The following is a 24026-nucleotide window of genomic DNA, read 5'->3' as shown; positions in this document are numbered from 1 at the left end:
GTTCCATTGTGGCCATGTTGAGTCTGAGACACCCTTGAAATATCCAAGGAGAGATGTAACATTGGAAGTTGGAGCTCATGGAGAGGTAAAGGAGAGAATTATCCGTGAACACATAGATGGCAGTGAAAGCCTTGGTCTTGTAGGGCTACCTACAGACAAAGTGGAGGTAGAGAAAAGAAGAGGGCCAAGGGGAGAGCCCTGGGGCTCTCCAGTGTTAATCAGCTAGGCAGAGGTGTGAATGCTGACAAATGATACCGTGACAGCAGAGGAGGAGGAAATATAGAAGAGTATGATGTCTCTGGGCTTCCCTGGTGGCTCAGTGGTAAAGAATCTGCCTGTCAATGCAGGAGACTCAGGTTCCATCCCGGGTTTGGGAAGATCCCCTGCAGAAGGAAATGGCAACCCACTCCAGTATTCTTGCCTGTGAAGTCCCATGGACAGAGGAGCCTGGTGGGCTACAGTCCATGGGGGTCTCAAAAGAGTCAAACACAGCTTAGCAACTAAACAACAACAATGTGATGTCTTTAAAGACAAGAAAGGGGAAAATTTAAGAGAAAAGATGCTGATTACGTGGGTTAAATGCTTCTTAGAGGTCAAGTGAAATGCATGCAAGCAGAGAAACGGCCACTGGGTCTGATACTTCTTTTGGTTACCGAAAAATCTGTTTCAAGAGCAGTGCCTGGGGAGAGGGAGGGGAAGGAGCCTGATGGGTGAGGAGAGAATGGATGTTTGAGTAGAAGGAAGGAAGAGAGAAAATGTTTGGCTATGAAAAGGGGAAGAGATACTGTGTGGTAGCTGGAAATAGATATTGGTGTCTTGAGAGTTTTCATAACGAAGAGAGATGCTAGCACAAATCTCAATGGTGATAAAGAATGATCCAGAAGAGAAGGGAAAAACTGAAATTTATTGAAGGCTTAGTGTGTTAAGAGCTTTACAAACTTTTGTCCTCACAATGTTCTATGGATCAGGCAGTTGAGGTTAAATAACTTGCCCAAGGTCATGCAGTTAGAAGTGGTAGAGCTGAGAGGCCAGCCTGATTTTTCTGACCCTTCATGCCTCACCACCCATTGCACAGGCATACAGCCCCCTATGCTGAAACACCCGGGACATGCCTGTGCCCTGGCCACAACCCCTGGTGAATCAGAGTTACTGTCACGCCGGAGGAACTGGACTTTATTTTCCTCCTCCAGCACCGGAAGCACAGGCATGTCCCCCAGAACCTGAACACCCATGCAGCACAGGACAGGAGCTCTCCCAGGCCAGACGGCAGAGGCAAGCAGCAGGAGCCCCTAGAGGTAGGAGGGAGACGGATACTTCTGGGACTGTTCAGCAGGTTTCTCTGTGCGTCAGCCAGTGCAAGAGGTGCTGGGGGCTACTGTGGCCCCAGCATTCATCTGGATCTGTTCAGTGTTGGGGGACACCTGGGTCAGAGCCCAGTCTCCCGGCTGCCCCCATTGAGGCTGAGGCTGTGGGGACGGGTAGCACGCTCCAGCCTGCGGCCGGACAGGAGACGCCTCAGGGAGGAGCCAGAGCTCAGGTCGCCGCAGCTGCGAAGGTGGAGGCTCTCTCGGCCTGGCCGGCCCCAGGGGCTCCGGGGCACCTAGATAGGGCCACAGGAGAGAGCATCAGTGTGGCCCCTAACTCGAAGTTCCAGGCTTTCCTGGGTGTCTTCCTTGGCTCCCCTGACTCTACCTGTTTATGCCCATGGGCTCCATTCCCATTGGGATCTGGGGCCTTCCTGGACATCTGGAGGAAACGGGTGACCAGGCCCCGGCCTGGCCAGCTGCCCTTCAGGTCCCCCAGGGAGTGGGCTGGTGCAGGGCCCGAGGGCAGGGGGACCTTCTGGAAGGTGGGCACAGGGCGCCGCTTCTCTGCTGAGCGGGCACGGAGCAACTTGGGGGAAGGGCAATGGGCTAGACGGAAGAGGCAGGCTTCAGAGCAGAGCCCTGGAGAGAGAGAGAGGGAGAGTGGGTGGAATGGGAGGTGCAGAAAAGGCCAGGCAGCACTGCCCTATCCCCCACCCCCTGGGCACCAACAATGTGCCTAACCTGTATCTGCAGAGGAAACGGAAGCAGCTTCTTCCTCAAGCACTTTGGTATAAAGGTCCCTGAATTCAGCTGAAGAAGAGGGGAGAGAAACACGGACGGAGTTGGGAGTGCGCTGTAGACACCCCCACCCATCTCACCGCCCTCCTGAGAACCCAAGCCCAGCTCCTACAGCCCACTCCCAACCAAGGGGGCATTGTCACTGCCCATGTCTGCCAGCAACTAGATGGAACAATCCACCAAATCAGGGACTAAGGCGCCATCACTCTCTGCTGCATCCTCCCCAGTCCCTGGCACATAATGGTAATGACAAGCATGTTCTGTGCCAGGGCGGAAGCATCTGACCTGCATCTCTCCTCAGTAATGCCACAGTATGTATGGTGAGGTGCTGTTATTATACCCATTTTACAGGTGAGAAACCAAGGCTGGAAGGAGTAGGTAACTAACCCAAGCTGGGGCCTGTGAGACTGGGTTCCAACAACCAAATGCTCTTTTTTTAACCACTAAGCTACTGACTGGTGTGTTTTTCACGGGTGACATAAGTGTCTGATGTAGGTGTGAATCAGAATTTCTGCCTCCTCAGAAACCCCAGTAACGTCCCAAATCCTGGCGGGCATCATTGGCCCTCTCACTCCCAGTGCCTACCCTCTCCTGAACGTCGTGGGGGCTCACCAGTGTTGCTGGAGGTGGTGATGCCTGGGTCACTGTGGGACCGTGGCAGCAGCAGCGGTGGTGGGGGAGCCGGGTGAGGAGGCCGGTGCCCCGGCGGGGTGAGAGAACCTGAGCTATCGCTGAAGCGGCGAGCTGGGGCTCGGGGGGAAGGGGCCGCAGCTGGCCGGCTGCCTCCCCGGGGGACCCGCCGCCTCAGCTCGGGGAAGCAGGGTCCCACCCAAGGCGGCCAGCCCTCCAGCCGGTGGCAGCTGCGGGCTGCTGTGGGGGCACCCAGTGGGGGTGGGGCTTCGGGGGCAGAGCAGGAATAGGAGCGGGCTGCCCTTGGGGGCCGCCGGGGAAGGGGGCTGTCCTCGAAGGGGCCCCGAAGGCCGCAGTCCAGGCTGAGGCAGTAGCCAGCGCGGCTGCGCTGAATAGAGCGGAAGAGCACGTAGTCAACGGAGCGCACGGAGCCCTGCAACTCCAGTAGGCACGAGTCCTCCGATGGGCTGGAGCCCCCCGGGAGGTCGCCAATGGCAGACAGCACCAGAGACCCGCTGTCCATGGACACTGTGGGCAGTAGGGGCGGCTGGGTAGCATCAGCCTGGCCAGGCGAGGCAGCGCCTCTTTCCTCAGGGCAAGCCCCTTGGGGGCCAGCCTGCCTCCAGTGTTATCTCAGAGGAGACCACTAAGTCCAGGATTCCAGGAAAACCCAGCCCTCGCTTGTCACTCAACCACCAACTCAGTCTAATTTCTGCCCTGCCCCCCACCAGCTCCGCTATCCCAGGCGTCCCAGTCTTGGTCCACCCTCCCTACTTTCTGCTCACCGTCTACAATGGAGGCCACTCGCTCGCAGATGCAGGAGCCATCATGCAGCTGAGGATCAAACAGAGTGGCCTGCAGAAGACACAAGGGTCAAACATCCAGCCCTGCACACCGACATGGCCACCCCATAGGCTTGACAGAGCTCTGGAGACCTAGATTCCAGTCCAGCTTTGTCACTTTGTCCAAGTCACTTTATGTGGGCCTCAGTTTCCACGTCTGTAAAATGGAAATAATAGTTCTTACCCCACCCACCTCACTACCTTCTCAGGCAGATCAAAGAGACAGTGGATGTTCTAGTGCTTTAGATCACGAGAACTAGTATTATCTTTATCCAGTACCAGCAGCTCACTCAGATTTTTCAGGCTCTATCTTGGACTCCCCAGCCTGCACCAAGCCCTGCTCTCACCTGACTGTCTCCTCGTAGCCCCATGACGGCCTCATAAGAAGGGGGGCAATCAGTAGGGTACAAGGGCACTGGGCTGTCCATGGAGCCATTGTAGGTGATGCTGGCAGAAGGAGGGAAAGGGTCAAAGCCTGGAAAAGAACTATTCTGAAAAGATCCCTCCCCACCAATCTGGCCCCAGCCCCAGTCTCCTTCCTTAGTTCCCCCATTAGGACTCTGCCTGGCCTCACCTCTGCGCGTCTGTTTCCGAGCTGCAGGTATACTCTGGGGGGTAGTATGGTGGCGGGGGCACGGGTGGTACAAATTCCTCCAGGTCCAGCATGGTGTGCAGGAGAGGGTCTGGGGGCGAGGAGGTACAGCCCAGAGGCCCCAAAGGGCCTGAGACTGAGCGTTCAGGTGCCAACTGCTGGGGAGCAAGCAGGTCAGCAAGCTTGGATTCTGGGAACACAGCTCCTTGATTCCCACATTCCTCTCTCCTCTACATTTTCTGACCCTGCCCCCTCCAAGAAGCTCAGTTCTGGCCCCTTCCTTTGCCAGAACAGGTTCCTCTTCTAACTGCCCCAGCTGAGGACCTTCACCTCTTACCCTGCCCATCTAGAAATTCCTCCTCTTAATGGACTCTTCTGCACCCAGAATCACTCTCTGTTCTATCCCCACCAGAACATCAACCCGTTATCCCTGCCCCCATCTAAGACCTTCTGGACTCCGCCCAACTTTTAGTCCCATTCTCCAATGCCCTGGGGCTGACATCACACACTTCTGTTACTCCCAGTGATTCCCCTCCTCACCCTCCCTCTTAAATATTCCTACAGTCAACATGCCTATTAGGTGACCCACAGCCCCTGGTGCTCAAAAGCCAGCGCTGCAGCCATTCCCTCCCCCCAAGACCAGTCCCAGCACACAAACACCCCTGCCCCCAGCCTACCTTCTTGGCCTTGACCCCAGCTTCCCACTCACCGTGTGCACAAGGTCCAGGGAGAAGATCTGGATGCAGCAGACAATGGCAGAGAGGGTACAGATTATGGCGGCACAGATGGTGAGCCCACAGACGCTGAAGAGTAAGTTCTGGGGAAGGCGAGAGAGAGGAATGTGAGAGGAGCCTAGGGTGCAGTAAGTCCCACATATTCAGGGCCTGTGAGGACTCAGGAGGAGACACAAGAGCCAGAGCCAGGAAGATGGTGGGAGGGAAAGGAATGGTGGAGATGGGGGTGCATGCTCACCTTGAGGGCCCCTCGGGCTTCATCACAGGTGGAGTTAAGAGCAATTTTCAGTTCCTGCCCCGACTCTGGACAGGGCCTGAGAAGATGAACAGAGGGGCAGCACACGCAGACCTTTCCATCCTGAGTGGGAGTGGAGAGAGTGAGGCAGCCTGAACCCGGACAAGCCAAGCTGTTCCACACACCTCCCCCAACTAGCACACTCAGGCTTTCCCTCCTCAGATCTCACCAAGTTGCATTCTTGGAAGTCTCGGGCCAGCTGAGCGTTTTTACAGGAGAGAACAGAGCCGGCCATGCTGAGCATGACACAGAGCACCGAAAGCAAGGAGAAGAAGGAGATCTGGGGAAAAGAGGGCATAGACTCAGGGCTGAGACCCCCAAAATACCCTCTACCACAAATGGAGCCACTCTCATGCACAGGCTTTTATACCTAGTCAACATGAATGGAAGGGTCAGTTCCCTTCTTGGGGACATAAATGGGCATCCCCTCAGGTGCTAGGCACCTGCCTCCCAGTGGGCATCAGACCCTGGCACCTACCACTAGAGTGAACGGCCGCTTCCAAGACACGATGCCAACAACCCCGGAAAACGCCAGCTGGGGATAAAGCGGGCACAGGCTCAGCATGAAGGGGAGGCACCTGGGTGAGCCCCGCACCAGGAGAGGCCAGGATTTGGACTGGCAGCTGGTGTTGAGGGGTGGGGCCCAAGGAGCCTCCCCCACCCAACAACTGTGCACCCAACTCACCGAGAACCCAGCCCAAGACGGGCAGGATCTCTTGACGCTCTCGGTGGTGGTGATGGAGGAGGCCACCATGCTGAAGGTGACCACCAGGACGCCCAGGAGCACCTGAGCCAGCCCCAGCGTGAGCAGGGCCTGTAGCCAGGGTCGGTGGAGGCGGAGGTGTGTAAGGCCCCGAGTGCTGGGCCGGCTAGTCAGCGAGCGGCTGGAATCGCTAGGCGAGGGCATCATGCCTGCCGCCCGGTTGCCTGAGCCTTGCTCGGCACCCCCTGGCGCTTGGGAGCATCTCAGAGGTGCCCAAGGCCCCGTCCTTCCTCCTCTCCACCCCCCTCCCTCTAGAGCCCACCCCCTGACTGGGTCCCCTGAGGCATGGCCCAGGGACTCCAGCTGGGGGGGAGTCCAAGGGGGAGGCCTCACGGAGGGGCCGCGGAGTGCTCCCTCCCCACCACGGGTACTGGACGGGCACCGTGCCCGTTACGGCGATGAGGACGCGAGGGCACCGGCTCATCGCATCTCCCTAGGGAAGAGGGGCGCCGAAAAGGGCCGGTCCGGGAGTGAAGAGAGGGAGACGTTCCAGAACCGGGAAGGGTGGGAAGGGTAAAAGGCGAGAAGGATGGGAAAGAAGTCTAGAGAAGAGGGTCGGGTCGGCGTGGGGTGACTCTAGAGGCGCGGTCGGTGTGCCTTCAGAGTGTCCAGTTGGATCCGAGGCCGCCTGGTGGGGAGAGGCTGCGGCGCCGCCGTCTCTAGGGTCGCCAGCCCCACTCCCCTCCCCACCACGCTCCTGCTCCCCTAGCTCAGGCTGCAGCAGGTCCAGGACTGGAGACGGGGGATGGGGGATGAGATGGTGCGGGAGGAGGGGCGTGGTACGAGGGCGAGCGCGGTGCACCCCGGGAGTTGTAGTCCCAGTCGGAGACCCTGGGGGGAGAGGGAGGGGGAGAGGAAGAGGGAGGGACGGGGCGGGATGGGGCGGACGGCCGGGCGAGCTGGCCGCCCCCGCTGGTCTGGAGCAGAGCTCCGGCCCCGTAGGGCCCGAGCTAAAGCTTTCGGCGCCTACTTGGGCCCCGCCCAGCCTCTCATGCCCCTCGGCCGCTGCGTTCCCAGCAGAGGTAGCGGCTCTTTCTTAAAGGAGAAAGTCATTAAAGGAGCGGGGTGGAGAGCGAAGTTCCCTGGCAGCTCCGCGATTCCACGCCCAACCGGGGACTTCCCTCCCACTTCCTGCGCCAGCCAGTAGGCTCTGCTGTCCCGCCGCCACAGCTCTCTAAGGCCAGGTCCGACCTTCCCTCCAGAGTCCACAATTCAGCTTCCACTCCAGTCGCCTCCACTTTATCTTCTGTAAGACCTGCTACTGCTTCTAAGTTGCTTCAGTCGTGTCCGACTCTGTGCGACCCCATAGGCGGCAGCCCACCAGGCTCCCCTGTCCCTGGGATTCTCTAGGCAAGAGTACTGGAGTGGGTTGCCATTTCCTTCTCCAGTGCATGCAAGTGAAAAGTGAAAGTGAAGTCGCTCAGTCGTGCCCGACTCTGTAAGACCTAGTTCCCATTAAAATTCCAGAAACGGGGATTTGTGTTCCAGTTCCATTTTCTTTTTATTTAAATAACCGAAGCAACAGCCTTGGCACAGCAGAGGGAAGCGGGTCGGGTGTGTAGTTGTGGCAGCAGTGTGGCCTGATCGAGGGGTGGGAGGGAAGCAGTGACTGGGTCACGGTGGGCTCCCCACACCCTTAAGTCAGGTTCAGCAGTCATGGCTGTATGATTGGGGGTACTATAGTGGAGACATCAAACAGTGATGTCTCAAAGTCCCAGAGACCTCAGGGATGGGGGCTAGTCGCCTCCCTCAGTGGAAGGGCCAGGGCATCCCAGTTAGGGGTCACGGGGCCCGGAAGGCATTTTCTGCAGCCCCAGCGGCTGCATTGGCAGCTGCGGTTCGCACCGCAGGGTTGGAGAAGACACCAGCTGCAAACTCTTGCTGGGCCTTCTGAAAGCTGGCACCTGTGCGGCGATACAAAGAGTGGATCTGCAAGTAGAAAGCACAGACTTTACAGCATGTTCCAGCCACTGTTAATCCCACTCCAATCTAATACCATCAGGACCACTCACCAGCCTGTAGCTCTAGCTTTTCCTTCCTGGCTCCCTACCAACACACACGCACACCTACCCCTACAACCCCCCACCCCCGCCCTCCGCCGCTCAGGTCCATTAGCTGAGAATCCTTCCATCTGCCTGGCCCTCCCCAGTTGCTCCTGAATGTTCCAGTCAAGTCCCCAGGGACACATGATATCACTCTCCAGGCCCCACCTACAGCCCCTCACCCGCTTCAGCATAACAATTCCCAGCACAGCAATGCCAGTGAAGAACAGGGCAACCAGCAGCATGAGTACAGCTACAGCTGTGTTGACCTTCAGCACCACCAGGGCAGAGATCCAGCCACTGTGAGGAGGAGAAAATACACGGAAGTGAGGAGAACTGCTCACAGTTAGGTCCCAGTCCTTCCAGCTTCTCCACTGGTCCCGTCTTCATCAAACCAGGGGCCGTTTCCCTGTGGGCCTGGCAGCTTGCCATGCACTACAGTCCCAAACTAGTTTAATCTCAGCTTCTGAACCATCCTAGCTCTCCAAGCTCTTCCAGACATCCTCACTCCAAACAGACCTTTCTGTTGAGGATGCTTCCTCTTCAACATGTGTAAACATGCCTCCTCCAGGAAGCCTCCTCAGACTGAGCATGTCCAGCCAGCTTTCCCTTAATCTGTCTGTTGACAGTACTGTCTGGGCTCTCTATCATGGAGGGTGTCCTGTACCCCTATTAAACCAGCATCTCCCAAGGATTAAAACCACAGTTCCTTTTTCTGAACAACTCCAGTACCCAATGCTGACTTGATCAAAAGGAGTGGGAGGAAGGGGTTAGCGTAAATGGCAGTCTCACAGACCTGAACCCCCAACCTGGGATGCCAATGGCCTGGAGGACAAACAGAACATCCTGGACGAAGAAAATGAAGAAGAAAACGAAGAAATTGAATGAACTGTCACTCCTGCAAAGAGAAAAAAATGGGAAGTGTAGGCAAAGAATCAGGGTTGTAGGAGCAGAAAGGGGCCCCTCCAAGTCCCCTCCCTGCCATCATCCCCACTGCCCCTTCTTACCGGAAAGCCTTGTACATGGGGCGATACCAGCAGACAAAGGAGCAGGGAGTGAAGAGGAGGATCCAGAGGATAGAGAGCCCAAAGCCTGAGCCATTGCTGGTCTCCACACAGAAGCTGGCCAGGCAGGCAAGAAAATTCAAAAGAAGAGCCAGAGTGCTGCCTAAGGGTCAGAGGTACAGGATGATGGGTCAGTGAGAGCTCCTTCTCCGAGAAACCCACCCCACAACCCTCACCGAATGCAGCAGAGTAGGGAAAGGAAAGCAGCTTCCACCTTCAGAGGATCCTCAACAGGGGAGACAACCAGCAAATCTCAACTATGTGTCATCCTGTTTGCAAACTTTTAAAAGGATCCAGAATACATTTATGCATATGGACAAGGAGAAGGGGGAGAGAGCAAGAACGTACATTTGCTAGAAGACTGGAGAATAAGTTCTGAGTACTGTAAAAGGAGTAATCCGGAAAATGCCAGAGAAATGAGCCTTCAATGATACTTCATTCAAAGTATCTAGTTCTGGGCGAGTGAGCTCCAGGAAAAGGAATGATGTACAACTTACTGCCTATACTTTTCCTTCAAAAAGGTTTCTGACTACTCACACATCCAGAGGTAGTACATGGTGGATACTGTCTTCTGAAATTCTTGGGGGATCTCCATGGAGATGTCCTGGAAAAAGCAGGGCTGAACTGGGCAAAAAGAAGGTAGAGGGGGCCAATTGTTCTGTCGAGCTGTAAGGCACAAAAAGAGCAGGAGGGTCCCACTAGTGAGACAGAGACCAACAAATCACTCCCCCTTCCTTTTACCCCTGGATTTTCTATTTCCAATTCAAGAGTTCAAGAAGACAAGGGCAAATAGGGAAAATTATATTAGTAGTGTTTATTATGACTTTTGTTTACTATGGCTTATAACTTCTAACCACTATGCCCAGGATTTGGGCATCTATATAACTATATAGTTATCTATATAACTTTGTTTAACCTCACAACAATCCTGTTAAACAGGTACCAACATTATTCTCATTTTACAAGTAAGGAACCTGAGGCACTCAAGATTAAGTAACTTGCCTAAGAGCTCATCCTTAATAAGCCACTGCACCCAAATTCAAACTCTGCAATCTGGCTCCAGTGCCCATGCTCTGAGCTCCTTTTTTTGAGACTTCAAAGCTGTCAGATGCCCTCCACAACCCCATCAAGGATCCACTTACTAGCTGTGCTGCCCAGGGCAGCATGCTGGAGTTCTCGCTCCCTTCGGTCCAACTCCTCTGCCTTTCGGTTGAGCTCCTCCTGTTTCTTTAGCAGCTCAGCTGTGGCTGCTGCAGTTGAAGCCTGCCCAGTAAGAGCAGCCGGAGATGTGAGTCCTGAACCTCAGGGATGCCCTCTCCCCATACCTGTACCTATAGGCCCTCCTACCTGGGTGCTGTAGGAGCCATAGTTCTTGGGTTCTGTGGGGCTGAGTTTTCTTGAGGACTGCAAGGGTGGAGCTGAGGGTGGAGCTATCGGAACAGGGGCAGGAGGCTCATAGCTTGGTGGTGGCTGTTGAGTTTGGAAAAGACCTTAAGCATCATCTAGTCCCTCATAACACAGAAGGCTAGAGTCTACTTGAATACCTTTAGACCTAAAACTCATTACCTAAAGTGGCAGCCCTTCCCCCAGTTATTAGAAAGCTATTGTGTTTATATCATAGAACTAATAACTTGCAGCTACCCTCACATCAAGTTCCTTAGCCAAGATTCAAAGCACTCATCTACGAAATAAACCTCCTTAAACTTTTTAAAAAACTCTTACATTTTTCTATTCCAGTGAGACAACCAGGTCTAGTCTTCTTCATCCCTTGCTTTCTAATTGTGTACCTAAGCATACTGTTTCCTCAACTCCAACCAAGCCCATCCCTTTTCATCTTTAAAAAAGCCTCCCCAGACAGGGTCTCTTCATCAGGCCCTGATAGAATCCAGGTAATCCCAAGACTGACATTTAGAGCTCAAACTGAGATCTCTGGCCGTGATGTCTTTAGATGGGTTAGGCATCCCATGGCAGACTGGCCTCTTCTAGGGAGCCAAGATCACGGTGCTTCTTCCTTCTTTTGCGTGCAGAAAAGTCCCCTGGACCTCAACACAGTGGCCTTGTTGGCATACCCTACCCTTCCCGGGCTTCCTGTGCTCTCCAGAATCTCACCTCCCGGGTCTCAAAAGGGTTGTAGACGTCAAGAGTAGCATAGTGCGTGCTGGGTCGATGCTGGATCACAGCTGGGTCCTGTGGGCAGAGAACTGCGGCTCAGTTGGCACCTGGTGCCTCTGCGGGAACTCATAGGGGCCTCTTCTCAATTGCTGTGGCTCCAAGAACTGCAGCTTTGGGCCACGCTCTTGTCCCAATGTATCTGCCCCCAACCTTTCACCCCACACTACCAGTACCAGCGCCTTAAGGGGCAGGGCCCGCCCCCCAAGGATGCTCACTGGTTTGGAGTCGTCGTCACACCCACGTGGCGGCCCTTCCTCGGATCAAATGTCACGAACAGGAATACAAGTTAGCCCGACCCTCTAGAACCGAGAAACCACCCCAGCCGCCTAAAAGGGGCCGGCGCAAGTCACCTGAAAGGGGTTGTCAAGCTCGCCGGGCTCGGCGAAGGGGTTTCCACCGTCTCTGCTTTGAGCCATGTTTGCAACTTCGGCTTGGGCCGCCCCCTGCTCTCCACGCCCCTGCCGCGGCAGTGGCGGCGGCAGCGGCTCTCAGAGCTCCCTCCGCTCCGCTCTTCTCGGTCCGCCCCGCTTCCCTGTGCACGGATTGGTTGTACCGACCGGAAGGGTCACAAGGATCCCCGCAGCAGCAGCGAGTTGCGCCTGCGTCTCGAATAAAGGAAAAGAAGGAAGTGCCCCACGTGACACCTCTAACTCGGTCTCAGTAGCCAAGTACCGCCCCTTCCCCACGTAACTTCCTTCGATTAACGAACTACACATCCCAGTAGGCCTCGCGTTAGAATCGCGATCCGTCCTAGCCTTCGAAAGAGAAGTATGATAAGGAGTCCTCTGACCGGTGGTGGCGGTATCCCAGGAGCCCAGTTCAGGAAGTTTTTTATCTGCATTTCTGACCCTACCCTGGGGCCCAGCTATACTAACCGAACCTCTTTCCCAAACCTCATTATTCCAGATCAAATATGTGCTAACTTTACAACCCTTTCTTACAGTCAAATGTTACCCACCCATCGCTCAGATAAACTGGTAGCCTGAGGTTAATTTTGAAGGGTAAGATGGGACTCCCTTCGTTGCAAATCTAATCATCCCACCACCCCAGCACCTCCAAACCTCAAACTCCAGGGATGGGGGTCGGGTGAAGCACATCATTTTATTTCACAAAGACTGTACAAAATTCCTTATAAAACATGGTGTAGATGCCTTCTGGTTACCTCATTCTGCCCAGATCCAACTCAGCTGTTGAAGGGGCAGGTGAGGGTGGGAAGAGTGTGAGATGGAATAGCATTATGTACAAGGCAAGGGTTGAAGCGGTGGTACAAGTTCTTTCATATTTACACTATTTCACATATTCACAGGTACATAGGGAGCCAGGAGGAAGGAGTGAGCTCTGGCTCTGTTCTCTTGTATAAAAAAGCACCAGTGTCCTGGACTGGACACCCACTGCTGTTAAGAGACACAGGGGTGCCCAGGGACAGATCGTCACCGACTGATATCTCGACTGGAGTCCCACAACTTGGCGTTAGGTGGCTCAGCCCGAAGGCGGGCGAAGAAAGGGTGTTGAAGGGCTTCGCCCAAGGTCAGCCGCTTGGCAGGTTCATACTCTAGCATGCTTTCAATCAGATCGAAGAGCTGGTGGTGTTCCTCTGCCTCTGAGGTCAAATACCGCTGGTGGTGGAGGGCAGGAAAAAGGTGAGGCATGGTGCCTTGTAAGCCCTGCCTTCTTCAAGGCCCTAGCTTTCAATCCTGAAGGACCAAGGCTCTGCTCGTGACCATATGATGCTACTTGACTAGGACCACACCAGGGCCATTTCTGATGCTACAGCTCAACCTGCCTTCCCACTAGCACAATTATTCCTTCATACTCTCTGAAAGTTCTACTTATTTTTATCCTTGACAACTTCATGAATCTTCTTTAGCTCAATAAAATGTAAGCTCTTCAAAGGCAGTTTATTTTCTCTGGTTGGCTCAAGAAATAAATGGCTGTCTAACCTCATTCCTTCCATAAAACCACTCCCTTTCTCTCCTATCAACAAAAGATGTCTTCTTTCAGTTTTCCTCCCCTTGTTTACTAACTCTTTGCTTGTGAAATGCATTCCAGGGGCAAAACACCTTAAGAAGAAAGGGACCTCTGGGTGGTGGGCACTATTCACTCCCAGTCCGGCTCACCCGAAGTGGTTTGCAGTTTTCTCGAACGTAGCGCCCAGCTGATGTGTTCTCATCCCAATCCAGGCGACCCCGATAAAAATATTTCTGCTTCCTAGAGGGGAAGGGGGAAGTTAAGGAATCAGGAGGTTCCTCTTGTTATGGGATTAATTTCCCTTATTCTCCCATCTGAAAGTAGCTGAGGGCAAGGCAGGTGTTGAAGACAAGAAAATGTGATAGAGACCAATTCTGTGGCGAGAAAAGGAGAAGGGTTACATTCCTCCCACTCCAGGTTCACCTTGTCTTTCGGATCATCCGGGAAGGGATGGGACCCAAGATCCTTTCCATCATGGCTAGATGCTCTCTGTTGTCATGGGTCTGGGAAACAAAGACAGAACTGAGCAAGGGACTGAGAAGGGATGCTGGGGTCTAGCTGCTAGGAAGCTAAGCAATGTGGAGGAATGAACAGGCAGGTTCTCAGCAGAGAAGGAAATCAGGTAGAAGAATGCCTGGTGGTCTCATAAGACACCCAACCACTTACTTGGAAGAGGGTGAAGCCAACATAGTATTCGAAGATGATACAGCCTATACTCCACACATCACAAGGCTGAGACCAGCCCAACTCTAGGTAAGGATGGGAAGGAAAGGTATTATGAGGCTCGGGGCCCCCCTCACCACCATACCACCTCACATACTTGGACAATCTTGTCCTTCCCCCTCTTACCAAGAATGACCTCTGGCGCTCGATAATGGCGGGTGGAGACAATGGTACTATGGTGCTCATGGTCGAAGGTGGCACTGCCAAAGTCTACTACCCGCACAGCTGTGCTCTTCACACTGCGCTCATCCCGCTTCTAGGAGGCAAAGCAGGAAAAACATGAACCTCTGCACCGAGACTGAGAGAAAAAACAGACCAAGATTCTGCTGCTATTCTCTAAAGTGCTTCTGAGCCTTAAAAAACCAACTCTGACCTCCTGCCTGCTCCCACACGTCTTCTGCTTTTACAGCCTCCCCCATATCCATCAGATTACTTTAGGAATGGGGGAGAAAGAGGATTTAGGAGTAACTATAGAATAGCATGCATCTGAAGAGTATACCTAAGTGACTGGTATACAGTTTTTCGATAATATATAGCAGATAGCAAAGTGAGGAATAGCTTCCTTAGCTGAGAACCCCTTGATCTCCAGTTAGTCAACAGAGCTGAGCTTTCCTTACAGAAAAGAAACCAAACCAAGAACCTTGTAAGCATTTTCATTATACAGGAAAGTTAACTGAAGTTCTGCTTCCAAATTCTCTTTGAATCTAAATCTTAAATCTCTCCCTTTCCATCTATTTTGGTATTCCATTTTTTTCAGAGCCAGAGCAGAAAGTGTGGGAGAAAAAAGTAAAAGGGAGGACAAAAAGGGCCAAGAGAAAGGCAAAGTGGCAATGGCCACCTGAGCGCACTGGCCAAGGGACAGACCCTGTCCACCTTACCTTCTCTAGGTTGTAGGTGAGCTCGTAGTCCGAATTCACAAACAGAATATTTTCAGGCTTGAGGTCCGTATGTGTCAGCTTGTTATCATGGAGGACTGCAGAGGAGGAGGCCAGGTCAGGGTTGGTCCAGGTGGCCAGAACTACCTACTACCAGCTGACCCCAAGCTTGGTCACCTAGCTCAAAGCTGGTGAGGAGGCAGGTCCGGAAGCACTTGGCTGCTTTCTGCTCTACTTCCAAATGAAATGCCTAGTCTAACAAACTCTACGCTTATTAACATAAGTTATATATATATTTTTCAGCCAATGTATAAAGATGGTTTGCTATGGTTTTTTCCGTCCCCTGGTCATACCTCGTGATATGCAGGGATCTTAGTTCCCTAACCAACGGTTGAACCCTGCAACAGAGCGTGGAGTCTTAACCAGTGGACTATCACAGAAATCCCTATGAGTTGTATCTTTGTGCTTTAATGTGTGTCTATCTGACTCCTGTGAATTTACTTCTGTGAAACTGTATTATTCTGATGACTGAGGAGGATATATGTACTAGTCTGAATTCTCAACCTGGAGCCTTGGCTACCCCCTGCTCCCAGGTGGCTTGCTGAGAGCAGAGGGCACCTCAACTCTAGATGAATGCAAACCTCTAGCTCGAGGACTCTTTCTGTCTCCTTGTGCTTAGTGCCTGACTTACTTTCCCAAAGAAGGGGAGCCAAGAAAAAGAGAGGTAATTAAGAGCTCTGACTTCGAATGCTTTCCTTTCTAGCTCCTGCTAGGTTGGATGTGGAGGAGAAGCCATCAGTGATGACAGCAGTGAAGAACTTAAGTCAGAAGAGGAAGAGACGCCAACTCGACAGGATAGAAGGACTGCAGATATCGAGTCGACTGTTTAGGGGCTTCACCAGTGTACAACTGAGACCGGAGAGGTCCAGGGGAGGAAGGGGCTGCCCCAAGTCCGCCTTGGCCCACCCCACTCACACTTGACGGCCTGGCACAGCTGGAAGGCCATGTGGCGCACTTGGTGGATGGGGTAGGGCAGGTAGTTGTTGTCTTTGAGGAAATCGAAGGTGCTAAGGCCCAGAAGCTCAAAGGAGATACACATGTGGCCATGGTAGTCAAACCAGTCAAACATCTGGACACAGAGGCTGGGAAAAGAGATGGAAGGGGGATGTCTGATGAGCTCCCATCTGTCCACCACCCCTCCAACAAAGAAGGACTACTGCTGCTGATTGCACATACTTGGATAAAAACATGCCAGCTATTATCACCAAGAAAATTCAGTTCAACTCAGAATGGCCTTTCTGGCAGACCCAGGAAGAGAAGTACTACTTGACAAACTTCAAACCATTTTCCTGCAACATCTCAAACAGTTAAATAGGAGCTGCTGAGTGCCAGGCTCCAGTGTGGACCCTGAATTGTCAAACTGCCACTCCGTCAACATGACCCCAGCTCCCGCTCTTGAAATTCACTCACCATCAGCCATCTCTGGGCCCATGTTTACACCTACTTATGTCTTTCAGTAATACTCGTATTAAATTTTACATTATGCAACGTGTGTGAACAGAAAGACTATACATAAACACCTGCAACTTCATCAGCGTAGTTCTATTAAAAGCTAAAGTACTTTTTTGATGAAAAATGTTGATTCTCAGTCTTAGGGCCATTTCCAGGGCACATTCCTACAAAGGTCATCCTGAGTTGGAGTTCAACTGCAGAGCAATCTAACTGCCCTCAAAACAAGGGGAATGGATTACAGAATGTCACAGACCCTCCCTTCCTGCCCCTCCTTCCTTCCTTTCAGTAACAGTAATGTCCTACTACTCTACGATGATGAACAGAAGATGAGACAGTCTACAACTCCTCTGCCTGTCTAGTCCATGTTGGGAAGGTTTTCCCGTCTTGAGGTGTAGCCTCTCAGACGCCCCACATATTCCAGCACTGCTTACTTCTTGTTGTCAGGGTCCTTCTCATTGATTTTCTCCAGCACATTGATTTCTAGTCGAGCTGCTTCCTTGTACTTTTCCACATTTTTAATGATCTTCAGGGCAACCCGAGCCCCACCCCTACAGGATGGCAGGAAAGGCTTTTGCTGGAATCTCAAGAATATCTAAGAATGAACAGGGCTGCCTGGGGATTAAGAAATCCTATCTTTGGCTCATTAACCAAAAAAAGCCCCAGATAACCCTCACTACCTCTTTATGGCTAGCAGGTGTGGAGTCTGGAATGGGCTGACATTTACCTGCGATGGTCAACACACTGTACAACTCGGCCAAAGGTCCCCTCTCCCAAGGTGCTTACAATTTCATCTGAAATGAAAAAAGCAGGGTGGGGGAGAAGGGGGGAAGAAAGGGTGGAGAATGAGTTCAGTTTGAAGAAAAAAGGGCACAGCAATCTGGGGTGAGGAGATGAAGGAAGGGGGAACAGATACAGATGGTCACAGGGGAAGAAAACCCCTGCGTGATTCCCACCACCTTTAACCCAGGGGCCATGAGAGCTGGGAGTGGACAGCAGAGGTCAATTCTCAACAGCAACTCAAACCACCCAGATAAACAACACCACTGAGAAAAGGCAAAAGAGGCTGTGGCTTGGGTTGGCTCAGGACGTTAGGATGGCTATGGGACCATTACAGGCTATAGGATTGTTACGATTTGGCTTGTACATCGCTCTTGTAGCCAGTCCCCGACGTGGTAGATGAGGTGGCCCTCAGCGTCGTCCTCTACACTCTTGGCTCTCCGGCTGCTGTGCTGCTGTCGGGGGGCGGGGGGGGTCGGAGCAAGCCAGGTGTCGGAGCGGGGGCCGGAGGGAGGCGGGGTGGGTGGTGGAGGGGTCACCGGTCACAGGCGCCCAGCCAGGGGGGACAGACAATGATGGGGGACAGTGGAAGGGAACACGTCAGATGCAGTAAGGCGGATCGGGGTGAGAAGAGAGAGCGGCGCGCAATCCCAAGTCCCCAAACCCAAAATGGGAACGGGGAGAGGCACGGGCAGAGCGGAGAAGTGGTGTTGTTGCCAATGTCACCCACAACCCCATGCTCTACACGGTGCCCTTCCAGGCAGGCACAGGTCTCCCCTTGCTCCCACCCAAGCCCACCTGCTGAGGGGGCCAGAGTCCAGGGCTTGGGGGAAAAAGGCTGTTCAAAAGCAAGGTCCCCATTAGAAAATGGAGGCCTCTGGGGGGTGGAAGAGCTGCTCCCAACACAATAAGCCCAGCATGCCAGGGAGGGCACGGGGATTCACAAATGCTCTGTGCCCATTCACCTCTGAAGCAGATTCAGCGCCCTCCAAGAGCTGGAGAGCTTCCAAGCGAGCACCTCAGTGTTCATGCCCCAATGTTCCTCACTTACCGGGTCCCAGAGGGCTGAAGAAGAGTGGGGAGAGGAAGGGCCTGGGCTAGCACTCACCGAAGACGAACGGCTGAATGTCCGGCTGCGCCGCCTCCGCCGTCGGTGCTTCCTACGGCTGCTGCGCTGACTGCGGTAACTGCTGTTCTCCCGGTGGTACTCGTAGGAATGCCGGTAGTCTGTGTCATAGTAGGCTTCTCCCCGCTCTCGGCTGTAGTCGTTGCGCCTGTAGCTGCCACAGTATCGCCGGTCATACGCCCTCCGATCGGATGAACGATCGTCATAGCTGCTGTTGGACAACACACACCCTAATTAGCTGCATCTGTTCAGGTCACAGTCCTTGCCATACCATTTAACAAGGTCCCCCCTCACTGAGGAAAAGGAGTACCGTGAGAAAAGTAGTTCTCACACACTCAAGCCACTCTGAGAGGAACAAGAGCCAGGGCAGTGAAGTAACTAAGCACAGAGGATGATCCCCGCATCTGCACATCACCATAACCTCTAAAAAGACATCTGCGGGACAACTCCTCCTGAGGGCCTCCTCCTCCCCTCCAGAGATGTAATGGCATGAAGAGCTGTTTCTTTCTCAAGCCATTTCTGACTGACACGCAGCTTTGCTCCGAACCATCCTTAACCCATCCATCCCACTGAACATGCGGCTGACTTATTAAAACCATGGAGATCTAACTCTGTTTTATCTATTAACTGATAAGTCATCTCAAGTTCCTAGTCCTTTGCATTTGCTTTCCCTTTGCCTACAACACTTCTCTTGTCATTCAGACAAGCTTAGATGCCACGTTCTCTGGGAAGTTTTCCCTGATCTATACATCTTGCCCCACTGCAATCAAACCTGCTGGAGGCTTCCTTAGCCCCTTTCAAACATACTTCCTCTACGATAACATTCTTAACACCACAGTGTAAGTGGGTTAAGCATCACGTAATATTAGCTACTTAGGTTGAAACTGATAAATCTTTGTTGAATAAACAAATAAGTGAGTGGGTCTAATTTGAGTTTTTCTTCCTGAACCCTCACCTCCGGGAACGGACATGGTAACTGTCTTCCCGTCGGCGCCGCCGCGTACGGTCACTGCTGCTTGACCAGGAGCGGCTTCTTCGTCGCTTATGCTTTCGGCTCCGATAATGCTCATGGTAACTCCCCCTGCTGCCTCTCTCTGAAGAGTGGTACCTTCGAGGATGAGGCATCTGTAAGGAAAGGGAAAGGAGAAATAGTAGGGGCAGAATCTGAGTTTTCAGAAATCCCCTCCAAGGACTGGCTGCCCTAGAAATGCTGTTTTCTGCTCTTCAATTCCAACTTTTTTTTTTTTTTTTAAACCACTCACAACTCCTCAGTCTTCCTCTGGGCTTACAATTTCTCCTTGATAGAGTAGTATACTAACTCTGGTTGAAAACTTTAGGAATCTTCCTCCTACTCAGCTCATTGCTCTGTTCTGATTTTCCTCAAACAGGGTCTCATGATGACACTCCGGTCTGGGCCACAGCTCGTTACAGGTGAGACTGTGCAACTCACGAAGACTGCAACAATTCATCCTTGGCTGTTATCTAGGGTAGATCTGTAGCATTCTGAGTTCCTCACAACTCAAAGAGAATGATGATTTACTATACAATATTATCACAAATGTTTTACAATTACTCAAAGTGTAGATTATCTCCCCAAATAGGCCATCCATGTCCTGAGGGCAGGAATCCAGTTTCCCAGGTTTCCAGGTATAGTTGTGTAAACCAAATATAAGTAAGTTTCAGGAATCTGGGTTTGGCCCTTTGAACTATCTCAATCATTTCTCACATCACTGGCCAAATCTCCCATAGTCTTAATACAATACAGGAGGCTCCAGGCTGCAGTCAGCTTCTCATCCAGCCTCCCCGCTTTTGTGCTTACTAAGTACAGAATAACTGATGTTTAATTAATATCAGTACCAGAAAATTAAGTTGGCCACCTTTCAGTGATTGGATTGAAATGGCATGATGCACAAACTCTTTTTTTCCTTCAAGGAAAGAATCAGAGAGAAGTCAGTCAAAATCAGGGAAGATGAGACTAGGACAGAATGAGATAGATCCAAAGATAGGGGGGACAGAAGTCTTGTTGGGTGGGTGGGGGTTTTTCAGCATTAGGTGCGGAAAAGGCTTAAGAGGCTCCAACATCTGGTTCCCATTTTGAGCTACTTCTCAAATTGAGGAGGAGGGTGGCATTCGATTCATTCTCGGCCCAATAGTGCTTAAGACAACCAAGAAGATGCAAACACACTATTCTCCCAGGTAATCCAACTGTGCTTAGCACAGCCACACAAATGTCATCTTACCACATACACACTGCCACCAAAGTTCCTCACAGGCTTTCCTTCTCCCCATCCCCCAAGTATCTCCAGCCTACAACCTTTCTCAACTTCTTTTATCTATTTTTTCCCCTTTCTCACTTAGAAAATCCAGAACTCACTCCTGAAGTCAAACTCTCTCCATATCCTCCAAGTGACACGACTGTTCTCTGGTCCAACTTTGATATTCTGCTCTTTCTCATCTCTGAAACCACTCCTATTCGCACTTCATCACTCCTTCTCCTACTTTGATCTCTCCCAACTTCCCTACTGGTCTTCCCAAAATACATCTAAGGCAAGTCGACCTTCCACCTCATCTTCCTACACTGCACCTCTGCCACTTTCCAGGTTTCAGCCCCTAGAAATGGGGCTCTAGAATGGGGCTTTTCAGCCCCTCTCCTAATCTCGTCCGGGGCCCTTGCCCCCAATCCAATCTTCTCTCCGCCCGCCCCACGGTCGCCGCCATCTTTCCGCGCGGCCCCGCGGCCCGCCAGCCCGCGCGCTCACCGTTCTGGCGGCGAGGCCCGTGCGCTTGTCCCACAGGAAGTCCGTGATGGCGGCGGCACTGCGGCCGGAGTCCCGGCACCCCCGCGGCGACGAAGTGCGGCTCCACCCCCCCAACCCGAGACCCTGGGACCTCCCGCCTAGTTCCCGGGCTCCGCTCCAGTCCCTCCCGCCCCGGCTCCGTCCCCGCCCCCAGGATTCGCTTGGCGCCGCTCGCACCGCCCCCGCCCGGGGCCCGATCCCAGCTCGGTCTCCGGCTCTGGCCTCTCCGATCCGCCGCCGCCACCGCGAGCGAGCACGTACGCACGTCCTGCGTCGCTTCCCAGCTACCCCTGGGCTCCGCCCCCCCAGGGCCGCGCACGCCTGCGCGTCCTCGCGTAGCTCGCTGCCGTCGGCCCGTTGGAGTAGAGGAGCTGCTGGGGGCGGAAGTTCATGGGGCGGGGAGAGAGTCGCCGGGGATTACCGGGCAGAGCTGCCCCACCTAGTGTCCTTCCGTTCAGTTCAGTCGCTCAGTCGTTTCCGACTCTTTGCGACCCCATGAATCGCAGCACGCCAGGCCTCTCTGTCCATCACCAACTCCCGGAGTTCACCCAAACTCACGTCCATCGAGTCAGTGATGCCATCCAGCCATCTCATCCTCTGTCGTCCCCTTCTCCTCCTGCCCCCAACCCCTCCCAGCATCAGAGTCTTTTCCAATGAGTCAACTCTTCGCATGAGGTGGCCAAAGTACTGGAGTTTCAGCTTTAGCATCAGTCCTTCCAATGAACACCCAGGACTGATCTCCTTTAGAATGGACTGGTTGGATCTCCTTGCAGTCCAAGGGACTCTCAAGAGTCTTCTCCAACACCACAGTTCAAAGGCATCAATTCTTTGGCCCTCAGCTTTCTACATAGTCCAACTGTCACATCCATACATGACCACTGGAAAAACCATAGCCTTGACTAGACGGACCTTTGTTGGCAAAGTAATGTCTCTGCTTTTGAATATGCTATCTAGGTTGGTCATAACTTTCCTTCCAAGGAGTAAGTGTCTTTTAATTTAGGCGGTGTCCTTCCGTAGTTTTCCTCAATCTTTTACCTATTTCATGAGACTTCTGTGTCTTGTTTTGTTAGGATTGATAGGTTTGAAGTTGAAAAGAAGGGCTTGTCGTTTACGGGATGTCGCCACTCTGCTAACTTTTTGAGGCTTGTGATGTGGTGTGATTCTCCAGCATAGCCTCTAAATATTCAGTTCTTAAAAAGCAGTTCGACAACCTAACCACAGCAAAGAGGGCTCCCACCTTTCCTCTTGAACAAAAGCTATGCACTTTTGGGAGAGGGGCGGGGCATCGCCGTGGAGGTAAGGTTTGAAAAATGGAGTGATGGAGAATCAAGTGCCAAAGAAGGGAAAATTTGAGAACTTTATGTTATGTACTTACACATAATATATGAGAAGTGTAAATTTGCTGAATTAAAAAATAAAAAGAAAAAGAAGGAGGCGTTGAGAAAAACTAGGTGAGTTAAAGATGCTATAGGAGGAATTGAGTAATAATAAGGGAAATGATGAAAGTGAAAGAGGAGAGTGAAAAAGTTGGCTTAAAGCTCCACATTCAGAAAACGAAGATCATGGCATCTGGTCCCATCACTTCATGGGAAATAGATGGGAAACAGTGGAAACAGTGTCAGACTTTATTTTTGGGGGCTCCAAAATCACTGCAGATGGGTACTGCAGCCATGAAATTAAAAGACGCTTACTCCTTGGAAGGAAAGTTATGACCAACCTAGATAGCATATTCAAAAGCAGAGACATTACTTTGCCAACAAAGGTCCGTCTAGTCAAGGCTATGGTTTTTCCAGTGGTCATGTGTGGATGTGAGTGTTGGACTGTGAAGAAAGCTGAGCACCAAAGAATTGGTGCTTTTGAACTGTGGTGTTGGAGAAGACTTTTGAGAGTCCCTTGGACTGCAAGGAAATCCAACCAGTCCATTCTAAAGGAGATCAGCCCTGGGTGTTCTTTGGAAGGAATGATGCTAAAGCTGAAACTCCAATACTTTGGCCCCCTCATGCAAAGAGTTGACTCATTGGAAAAGACTCTGATGCTGGGAAGGATTGGGGGCAGGAGGAGAAGGGGATGACAGAGGATGAGATGGCTGGATGGCATCACCGACTCGATGGACATGAGTTTGAGTGAACTCCGGGAGTTGGTGATGGACAGAGAGGCCTGGCGTGCTGCGATTCATGGGGTCGCAAAGAGTTGGACACAACTGAGCGACTGAACTGAACTGAACTGAAGGGAAATGAAAAAAATAACCTGAGAATAACTATATTCAAGTAAAGAAATATCAGAGGGGGGCCAGGATGGAAGATAATCAGATGGTGCTTACATCAGTTGGCCAGAAATAGTTTAGAAAAAGTTCCTAAAATAGATGAGGAAGGATAATAAAGAGGTGAGGAGGCAGTGTAGTTCACTTCCTCTTCCATGAACACTTTGCCTTATTCATTCAACAACTATTTACTAAGTGTCCACTTTGTGTTCAGCATTGTGTCAGGTATAAGGCTCCTGTTCTTCAGAGCTCCATAGTCTAATGGAAGAGAAAGACCTTCTGTTCATAAAATAATGGCAGCCTTGTGACAAGAGCTGTTATGAACAGTGGTGCCCTGGTCACTGTAGGAAAGCTGTAGACTAGACCCTAGCTTGAGAAAAAAAAGAGTTATAAATGCGTGTCTAGGTTTCCTAGAGGAGATGACATCTGAACCAACTGTTGAAAAGCGAATTGGAGAAGACCAGGCAGAGAAAATACAAAGGTCTAGAGACAAAGCAAAACGAAGCATTTAAACAGAATTGGAGTCCTGGCTTTCAAGAGAGGAACTATCAGAAGAGAGGTTGTTAAAACTAGGTCCAGATTTTACAGGGCCTTGTATGTCATTCTAAGGAGTTTAACTGTAATCCCACAGAAGATGGGGAAGTTTGAAGGACATTAAGCAAGTAATAAAGCTACATTTGGATTTAGGAAGGTAACTCTTGGCAGACTGGAAAACTAATTTCCCTGAGAGAGTTTAGAGACCCCTTAA

The 24026-nt window shown here is 52.1% G+C and overlaps 3 protein-coding genes across 10 annotated transcripts; all 3 read right to left on the bottom strand.

Annotated features, from left to right (window-relative positions):
* Positions 1–885: 885 nt before the first annotated feature.
* FAM189B (family with sequence similarity 189 member B) lies at positions 886–7292 on the bottom strand. Of its 2 annotated transcripts, none has more exons than XM_006060879.4 (12): positions 5884–7292; positions 5677–5733; positions 5368–5478; positions 5142–5261; positions 4879–4986; positions 4152–4327; positions 3925–4024; positions 3521–3590; positions 2718–3263; positions 2049–2117; positions 1693–1946; positions 886–1600 (listed from the first exon to the last, which is right to left on the bottom strand). In XM_006060879.4, exons 1-12 carry the CDS (start codon positions 6106–6108, stop codon positions 1427–1429), a joined length of 2010 nt encoding a protein of 669 aa, XP_006060941.2. In that variant the 5' UTR covers positions 6109–7292; the 3' UTR covers positions 886–1426. The 2 variants fall into 2 exon arrangements, with proteins under 2 accessions (XP_006060941.2, XP_006060942.2); XM_006060880.4 differs by having other exon boundaries at positions 4152–4324.
* Positions 7293–7437: 145 nt separating this feature from the next.
* Positions 7438–12177, bottom strand: SCAMP3 (secretory carrier membrane protein 3). Its single transcript, XM_006060868.4, has 9 exons — positions 11590–12177; positions 11177–11254; positions 10415–10537; positions 10210–10330; positions 9605–9733; positions 9011–9170; positions 8800–8901; positions 8186–8303; positions 7438–7890 (listed from the first exon to the last, which is right to left on the bottom strand). Exons 1-9 carry the CDS (start codon positions 11653–11655, stop codon positions 7744–7746), a joined length of 1044 nt encoding a protein of 347 aa, XP_006060930.1. The 5' UTR covers positions 11656–12177; the 3' UTR covers positions 7438–7743.
* Positions 12178–12321: 144 nt separating this feature from the next.
* CLK2 (CDC like kinase 2) lies at positions 12322–21136 on the bottom strand. Of its 7 annotated transcripts, XM_025287696.2 has the most exons (14): positions 20980–21136; positions 20078–20145; positions 19176–19345; positions 18203–18431; positions 17462–17549; positions 17042–17108; positions 16749–16865; positions 15781–15947; positions 14809–14903; positions 14057–14186; positions 13874–13956; positions 13631–13710; positions 13357–13447; positions 12322–12855 (listed from the first exon to the last, which is right to left on the bottom strand). In XM_025287696.2, exons 3-14 carry the CDS (start codon positions 19343–19345, stop codon positions 12670–12672), a joined length of 1503 nt encoding a protein of 500 aa, XP_025143481.1. In that variant the 5' UTR covers positions 20078–20145; positions 20980–21136; the 3' UTR covers positions 12322–12669. The 7 variants fall into 7 exon arrangements, with proteins under 7 accessions (XP_025143481.1, XP_006060931.1, XP_006060933.1 ...); XM_006060869.3 differs by lacking the exon at positions 20078–20145 and having other exon boundaries at positions 20980–21135; XM_006060871.3 differs by lacking the exon at positions 20078–20145 and having other exon boundaries at positions 17462–17546; positions 20980–21135.
* Between the last annotated feature and the right edge of the window lie 2890 nt (positions 21137–24026).

The sequence above is a fragment of the Bubalus bubalis genome, chromosome 6 (genome assembly GCF_019923935.1).
Source record: "Bubalus bubalis isolate 160015118507 breed Murrah chromosome 6, NDDB_SH_1, whole genome shotgun sequence".
Taxonomy (NCBI): domain Eukaryota; kingdom Metazoa; phylum Chordata; class Mammalia; order Artiodactyla; family Bovidae; genus Bubalus; species Bubalus bubalis.
The sequence above is the reverse complement of the archived record's forward strand: the minus strand, read 5'-3'. Positions and strand labels throughout refer to the sequence as shown.

Excerpts from the sequence above, each read along its gene's own strand:
- FAM189B (XM_006060879.4), bottom strand. The coding sequence starts at position 6,108 with ATGATGCCCTCGCCTAGCGATTCCAGCCGCTCGCTGACTAGCCGGCCC. Across the intron at positions 5,734-5,883 it reads CGTCTTGGGCTGGGTTCTCG|CTGGCGTTTTCCGGGGTTGT; the intron begins GTGAGTTGGGTG and ends CTTTATCCCCAG. Across the intron at positions 5,262-5,367 it reads ACTTCCAAGAATGCAACTTG|GATGGAAAGGTCTGCGTGTG; the intron begins GTGAGATCTGAG and ends ACTCCCACTCAG.
- SCAMP3 (XM_006060868.4), bottom strand. The coding sequence starts at position 11,655 with ATGGCTCAAAGCAGAGACGGTGGAAACCCCTTCGCCGAGCCCGGCGAG. Across the intron at positions 11,255-11,589 it reads AGCTTGACAACCCCTTTCAG|GACCCAGCTGTGATCCAGCA; the intron begins GTGACTTGCGCC and ends CTCTGCCCACAG. Across the intron at positions 10,331-10,414 it reads ATGGCTCCTACAGCACCCAG|GCTTCAACTGCAGCAGCCAC; the intron begins GTAGGAGGGCCT and ends CTTACTGGGCAG.
- CLK2 (XM_025287696.2), bottom strand. The coding sequence starts at position 19,345 with ATGCCTCATCCTCGAAGGTACCACTCTTCAGAGAGAGGCAGCAGGGGG. Across the intron at positions 16,866-17,041 it reads CAGTGTGTTGACCATCGCAG|GGGTGGGGCTCGGGTTGCCC; the intron begins GTAAATGTCAGC and ends GCCATCCTGTAG. Across the intron at positions 12,856-13,356 it reads AAAACTGCAAACCACTTCGG|CGGTATTTGACCTCAGAGGC; the intron begins GTGAGCCGGACT and ends CTCCACCACCAG.